A 7989-nucleotide genomic window follows, 5' to 3' on the forward strand; every position below is an offset into this window, starting at 1 on the left:
TGAAATAGATTATTACGTCGCTCTCTTGTGCACTTCAGACTTCAGGAACACTAGATCGCCCCCAACTTTGCCAACCATTCAAGGCATACAAAATATTAGTGTTGGCAGGGTGTACATACCTTACAACAAAAGAACATAAACCTCGCGACCTGTACTTTCATAATGGAAACATTATACAAGATGGAAAAAGCCATTTAGTATAAGCTACGAACCCTCTACACAAAATGTATAAAACCTATATAGTGTAGTGAAGGTAGAAACATTCAGACAGTTTGTGAGAAAACTCGATTTTCTGCAGCTGCTTTTTCTTCACTAGTTACAAGACGCTTGAAAATTAGCTTTTGCTGGGGAAGCTGCCCATTAGCGAATGCTGTGACCTCGGTGTCTATTAAGACAGAATCCTCATCCTTGAATTCCCCTCTCAAGATACCCTTGGCAAGTTCGTTTTCAACATACTGTTGAATCATCCTTTTGACTGGCCTAGCACCATAGTTGGGATCATATCCCAGAGTCCCAAGAAGGTCTACAGCTGCATCGGTAACCAACACTCTTATCTTCCGGTCTGCAAGCCTTTGCTGGACACGTTCAAGCTGAAACACGCAAGCAAATATGGCATAAGCAGTCAGTAAAATGCATCAAAACTGGATCATCATGCAATACTCTACACTCAGTGTAAAAGGCATAATGAGGTTAACATTGAAATTCAAATTAAATTGCTCCATTGTTAACAAAGAAAGAGGTCATTTCCCATGAGTCTCCATGAAGAATTGTAAAAGATCCAGCACATCTTGGAACGTATACATGCAAGCACCACAATTCAGGTAAATGCTAGGCAGGCTCACTTACCAAGTCTCAATCTTAATCTAACAGGCTGCAAGATGATTGCAGTTAACTAGGATGCCAAACACATTTAAGTTGGGCAATACAATCAAGAATGGACCAAACAAGCTCTAGCCACTTTTATGTAATAATAATTTATAGCACATTGCAAGGAGATTCACTGAAGAAGAAGAAAAATATGATCAACCCAAACAAACTATCCCAACATACCTGTAACCTGACAATGCTGTTTATTTGATCACGATCCAGAGGCTGGAAAACTATGTACTCATCAACCCTGTTCATGAACTCAGGTCGGAAGACTGATCTAGCAGCATCCATTACCCTCCTCTTAATTGTTTCATAAGCTACCTCCTTTGGCAAGTCATCATCAGTGTCAAGTATATATTGTGAACCCACATTTGAAGTCATAATGATGACAGTGTTTGTGAAACTGACTGTGCGACCTTGTGAATCAGTCACCCTACCATCATCCAAAATCTGAAGGAAGATATTAAATACATCAGAATGAGCCTTTTCTATCTCATCAAAGAGAATAACTGCATATGGCCTCCTACGAACTGTCTCTGTCAACTGGCCCCCTTCCTCATACCCTACATAACCAGGTGGGGCACCAATTAATCGTGAAACTGCATGCTTTTCCATGTATTCGCTCATATCAATTCTTACAAGGGCTTCTTCAGTATTGAACATATAGGATGCTAGGGCTTTAGCTAGTTCTGTTTTTCCTACACCAGTGGGGCCCATGAACATAAAACTAGCAATTGGACGGCGAGGATCAGAGAGACCAGCACGAGATCGCTGAATGGCCTCAGCTACTGCTTTCACTGCAGGGTCTTGACCCACCACACGTTTATGCAGCTCTTCTTCCAAATGCAATAGCTTCTCCCTATCAGATTGTTTAAGCTTGGAAACAGGGATGCCAGTCCACTTGCTAACAATTTCAGAAATGTCATCACCTGTAACTTCTTCTCTCAGCATAGACTTTCCGGACTTCATATACTCATCCAACTCCTTTTCAGCACTTCCAAGTTGGCGTTGCAAAGAATTCAGGCTCCCATACTTCAATTCAGCAGCACGATTTAAATCATACTCTCGCTCAGCCTGCTGAATCTCAAGATTGACCCTGTCAATCTGTATGTGAAGGAATAAACATTAGCTTTGAGATTGTCACATCAATTGGCATTTTATTACTTTTTTATTGATTTTTGGCAAATTTGTTTTGATAATAGTTAAATTACATTGGAGTTCAGACTTACTCCATTATATTTGTCTTTTCAAAATTTGTGTGCGTGGCAGTGTGCAACAAAATTGTTCTCATGCTGACTTATCTAGTTTATGTGAAAAGAAAGTTAACTTCTTACGAACATTCATGGTAACATAATACCTCTTCCTTAATTGACTGAATGCGTGTCATCACAGACTTCTCATGCTCCCATTGCTCAGTCAGCTCAGCTTGTTTCTTTTTTAACAGGGACAACTCTGCATCAAGGCGGCTCAACCTATCTTTTGAAGGTTTATCTGTATCATTTTTAAGGGATAACCTCTCCATCTCCAGCTTTAATACTGAACGGTTGATTTCATCAAGGGCAGTAGGCTTTGAAGTAATTTCCATTTTCAGTTTTGCAGCTGCTTCATCAACCAGATCAATAGCTGCAATTTGAAAATACATGAACACTTTGTGGTGTTGTACTTCTTATAAATAAACTGTAAAGACACAATTGGCGTTGTAGGCGCATTATATACATTTTCATGCAAACCACACAAGTTTATGGACCAAATATAAAACTTAAATACAAACTTTACGGACAATTGATATCTCTTCTATATAAATTTAGCATATGATAATGAGATTTAACATCAGTTTTGGGATAATGACAAACAGGCACAAAATTGTTTTTCACACGTCCTACCTTGCTGGCCAAACATGCATTATAGGAAGTCAACAATGAATCATCTAAACAACATAAATTATCTTCCAGCCTTTTAGGCTGTTATATATCCATGTGCATATGATAATGAGATTTAACATCAGTTTTGGGATAATGACAAACAGGCACAAAATTGTTTTTCGCACGTCCTACCTTGCTGGCCAAACATGCATTATAGGAAGTCAACAATGAATCATCTAAACAACATAAATTATCTTCCAGCCTTTTAGGCTGTTAAATATCCATGTGCATCAGTTTTACCTTTGTCAGGTAAAAATCTTCCGCTGATGTAACGATCAGACAGAATCGCTGCTTCCACAAGTGCACTGTCAGAAATACGGACTCCATGATGCAGCTCATATCTTTCCCGCAGTCCCCGGAGTATAGATACTGTATCCGCTACTGTAGGTTGATCAACAAAAACTTGCTGGAAACGACGCTCCAATGCAGGATCTTTCTCGATATACTTCCGATACTCATCCAGTGTTGTTGCACCAATGCAGCGCAACTCTCCTCTGCCAAGCATAGGTTTCAAGAGATTGCCCGCATCCATCGCCCCATTTGTGGCACCTGAGACAAGTATTAGAAGGTCATTATTGTTATCAGATATATTATCAACAGTTCATCAACAAACCTCATCTCACATATAGAATAGCTACTATTGATCTGGACCACATTCACATTCTCTATTATATTAAGAATAATCTGCTTCCAATGTTAACTTCATCAAAATTTCAGTTATTTGCCACGAAGTAATGGCATTCTCAAAAAAAAAAAAATACATTTAGTTCTACTTTGAGAGAATTAAATTCCATAAAGACATGAGCTCAAAGGTATAGGATAAAGTAAAGATATCTGATATATAGCTTACCAGCACCAACCACTGTGTGAATCTCATCAATGAAATAATCTGCTTCCAATGTTAACTTCATCCAAATTTCAGTTATTTGCCATGAAGTAATGGCATTCTCAAAAAAAAATAAAAAATACATTTAGTTCTACTTTGAGATCAAAGGTATAGGATAAAGTAAAGATATCTGATATATAGCTTACCAGCACCAACCACTGTGTGAATCTCATCAATGAAAAGGATAATCTGACCATCTGAATCCGTGACTTCCCTAAGTACAGCCTTCAATCTATCCTCAAATTCCCCTCGATATTTTGCCCCAGCAATGAGTGCACCCATGTCAAGGGATATTAGCTGTAAAGCAACATCTAATGAAATCAATACCAGGTTAAACAGTAAACACAGGTTATGGACAATGCAGCCTCTCCTCTGAATAACATGAGAGAGGAAAAAAGAAAAGTTCCATTGAGTGGAGCTTAAAATGGGCATATAGAATGCACCTTGCGGTTCATCAAAGCTTGAGGTACATCCCCTTCCACAATTCTCTGGGCAAGCCTGTCCAAATGTACAGTCAGAGTAATCTATACATTCTAGAAAAAGACCACCGAGATGTAAAGCAGATCCAGTTATGGCAGTCAAACTAGACAAAAAAATATTTTAACCACCCTCTATGAAAACATCCTACTGCATCCAGAAGCTCAAACCAGGTCCGTAAAACAAGCATGCTTCACTTGGGACTCGACACAAACTTGAGTACCGTTTTCACTACTTTAATATGTTCTATGAGATAGGTAATATAGTGAGAATAACATTGAGTATGTTTGTTTAAGCTGCAAGTCAGAAAAATTTCAACTATCTTGTAAGGCCAATTACTGATTAGAAGTAAAGCCAGAAACTTATCAGATCAAGAACCCAATTTATCAGAAATACCCAGAGTCCCAGTTGATCCTACTTTAATGATATTGCCACTGTGAAGAATGAAGCATTTAAATGCTTACCCTTCAGAAATTGCAGTTTTCCCCACACCTGGTTCACCAATTAGCACAGGATTGTTTTTTGTTCTCCTGGAGAGAATCTGGATGCATCGACGGATTTCATCATCCCTGCCAATAACTGGGTCAAGCTTTCCTGCTTTTGCCATGGCTGTCAAATCCTTTCCATACTTCTCCAGTGCTTCATACTTTCCTTCAGGATCTGTAACAAACTAAAAACATTTCAGATATGCTTCATGCAATATTTTAAGCATTGAGAGAAACAAAAACACAAAACTATGAATCATTTATCAACAGATATGAGGCTGAGTACAGAGACGCATGAAAAACAATATTTTATTAGCAACCATCAATCATATTGAAAAACTAGAAATTTTTCCTTGTCCTAGGAACATTAGTTCAACCCAGATGGTTAATAGTTCCTCCCTCCTGACCCCAGCATGCTGTTCCATTAACAACAACTTGAATCATATCACAGTTTAAACTTGAGAAAGAATTTATTGCTTTCATGTTTATCTTGAATACACACAAAACACTCAAAGGGAAAGTATTCAACCTTGGTCTATAACTGATTGGCGTCCCCTTATGGATTCTATAGCAGGTTTCAGAGTTTGTAGAGATATTTGGAAATCTTTAAATAACTGCTTCCCAAATCGTTGATCTTGAGCGAACGCAAGAACCAAATGCTCAACAGAAACAAATGAATCCCCATACTCTTTCTTGTATTCTCTGGCTCGTTGGATCAGAGCCTCTAAGTCACGTCCCAACATTGAACCAGCTGATTCGCTTAGAACCTAGCATAATAAGACAGAGAGATATAAAGTGATAATGTGGTCATCATAAAAGCTCCAGATATGAGATCTCAAACCTGTGAAATTATAATTCCGTCGACATGATCACATTTCATGCTTTAGCTTCAAATGAGGGAGGGAGCACATACAGATATTAAGATGTGTCAGCCAATTTTTCTAGTGCCCAAACCTGGTGTCCATGACTTTAACACTAAGGTACTAATCATGTGATGGTAAGACATCTTCTAATCAATGCCTTAAATTGTATTGAAGATTGACGACCTAAACACCACATTGCAAACAAAGCTTTGATATTCAGGGATCAAATGATTAAGTAACACCACATTGCATCGCAACTTCCATAAGCAAGGCAATTTTTGGCCAAAAATTTCACTTGAAACCACACAAAAACATGTTAGATGGGTACTAATAAGCATGAAAGGAGATAAAGCAGAAGTACATTACCTTGGGTTGGCGTTGGATAAATTTATCGGTGGCTTCAAGAAGACGAGTATTATCAACCCCAACCTTGGAAAAGATACGGCGAGCAAGGCCATTCTTTTGCTCCAAGAGGACTTTCATCAAATGCTCAGTCTCAACTATCTGATGTTTGTTCTCTTTCGCCACATCTGGGGAAGATACAATTCCTTGCCATGCCATGTCTGTAAATTCTTGCTGTGTAATCTGTCGAGAAATAAAATAAAGAATAAAATCCAATAATTGGCATCACAACTGTAGATAGTTAACTTAATTACTTACTTACCCTTCCATTAGAAGCATCACATCTAACAACAAAGGAAGTGGGTCTACTAGTCCTCTGAAAAAGGGCACAATTTCTCTTCAACTCAAGCGACTTCACAGGAATCCGCCTTCCAGCGAAACTAATAAGAGACTTTTGAGGCAACAAAGCATTCCTAATGGAAGCTGAATGTGAAAGGGGAGATGATGAGGAAGGACACAGACTCACTCCGGTAAACGACGCCGCTGTAGCAGTGGTTGCCATTTTGGCTGGGCAGGTGGCAAGCCAGTAATACAACTTGGAGATTGACAAGAAGAAAGAAAGGAGCTGGGAGAAATTAAAGCGAAAGAAGAGGACTTTACTTTAACTTAGAGTGAGAATGAAGAAGAGAATTAAAAACAAAAAGAATTCTATGTATCGTATAGACTGAAGCGAGTAGGCGAAACCTGTGTTGTTTGTTAAAAGACAGAGGAGAAGATAAGAGAGAGAGAGAGAGAGAGAGAGAGAGAGAGGGGTCCGTGGAGAGTTCTTGAAAGCTCTCAAAATTGGTAGAAAAGCGTGATTTTACTGTGTTCAACCACGTGGCACTTTGTTAGTGTAATGAACGCATTAACTTTTGATGCGATGGAGATATTTCATTTTATAATGATTTGGGCTTTCGCTTTTTTCACGGATTGCTAGTACTTTAAGTTAATTTTTCATATATAAAAAATATCGATGATATTATAGATTTTTTTTTATGATCAATTTTAAAACTAGGAGATTAAATTAAATTAAATAAAAGATAATATTTATTAAAAAAAATAAACAAAATAAATATATGTTCAAATATTTTTATTTTATATGTTTTATTTTATTTACTTGTAAGGTTAATTTTACTACTTATATATGTATGATATATAATTTAAAAGTAAAAAAAGATATTAATCATACTACTTATATATGTATGATATATAATTCAAAAGTAAAAAAAGATATTAATCAAAAAATAAATTAAAAAATAAATTTTTTTTTTAAACAGCTAGGCCTGGACCAGTCTAGAAGAAAAAACTTGTTTAATGTCTTAATATAGGTTATTATTATGTTAAGTTCAATCACAAGTTTGAATTAACTTTATTAAAAAAAATTGATTTAATTATGAGATTCTAAAATTTTTAAATTCATAGGATCATATCAGTTAATATTATAGCAAGTATTTAGAATTAACTTATATCTATTTATCTTTTAGTTTTTGTATTATTTTATTATTGTCGGAGTTGTCATAAAATTAAAAAAAAATTATATATATTTGTCTACAATTAAAAAAAAATAAAGAAAGATCAAGGCATCGTAAAAGAAAAATAGTAGAAATAGAGCATAGGTTGTAAATTGGGGTTTTTAATCAAATCTTGGATTCATCAACTCAAATATAAAAGTTCTTGATTATTGAGATATCTTAGTGACATTTATTGATTTTAGGATTATTTGGATATATTTTGTTGGGTTATTTTTGGAAATTATATATATATATATAAAAAAACAAATCTTAATGGGTAGCTTTATGTTAAAAAAAATTCTTTTGATGTTGATTTCGAGTTTAGTACAAAAAAATAATGTATTTCTTAGTTTGGGTTATTTGAGTCTCATTTCATTAATTTTCTTAATTTAATATTTTTTTATATCTTCATATTTTTTATATTTTGCACTAATTTATTTTGTTGTTTGTTGTTTTGTATGGGTAGTTTTTAGTATTTTTCATTCTTCTTCGGACCAAATATTTTTTTGGATTGAACCACTACATTGTTAATTTTATGATTTGTTGTTAATTAGTTCCTTAAAGAATTAAAAAAAAATAGATTTAATGGTA

The 7989-nt window shown here is 35.7% G+C and overlaps 1 protein-coding gene across 1 annotated transcript; it reads right to left on the reverse strand.

Annotated features, from left to right (window-relative positions):
• Positions 1 to 6632, reverse strand: LOC105133509 (chaperone protein ClpB3, chloroplastic-like). Its single transcript, XM_011037545.1, has 10 exons — positions 6168 to 6632; positions 5870 to 6088; positions 5170 to 5407; positions 4620 to 4815; positions 4122 to 4176; positions 3825 to 3975; positions 3033 to 3341; positions 2228 to 2493; positions 1051 to 1974; positions 1 to 590 (listed from the first exon to the last, which is right to left on the reverse strand). The coding sequence occupies exons 1-10, from the start codon at positions 6405 to 6407 to the stop codon at positions 264 to 266; spliced, it is 2925 nt and encodes a 974-aa protein (XP_011035847.1). The 5' UTR covers positions 6408 to 6632; the 3' UTR covers positions 1 to 263.
• Positions 6633 to 7989: the final 1357 nt, after the last annotated feature.

This window comes from Populus euphratica, unplaced genomic scaffold (genome assembly GCF_000495115.2).
Source record: "Populus euphratica unplaced genomic scaffold, PopEup_1.0 scaffold129.1, whole genome shotgun sequence".
NCBI classification, from domain to species: Eukaryota; Viridiplantae; Streptophyta; class Magnoliopsida; order Malpighiales; family Salicaceae; genus Populus; species Populus euphratica.

Excerpts from the sequence above, each read along its gene's own strand:
- LOC105133509 (XM_011037545.1), bottom strand. The coding sequence starts at position 6,407 with ATGGCAACCACTGCTACAGCGGCGTCGTTTACCGGAGTGAGTCTGTGT. Across the intron at positions 4,177-4,619 it reads AAAACTGCAATTTCTGAAGG|GCTTGCCCAGAGAATTGTGG; the intron begins GTAAGCATTTAA and ends ACATTTGGACAG. Across the intron at positions 3,342-3,824 it reads TCACACAGTGGTTGGTGCTG|GTGCCACAAATGGGGCGATG; the intron begins GTAAGCTATATA and ends TACTTGTCTCAG.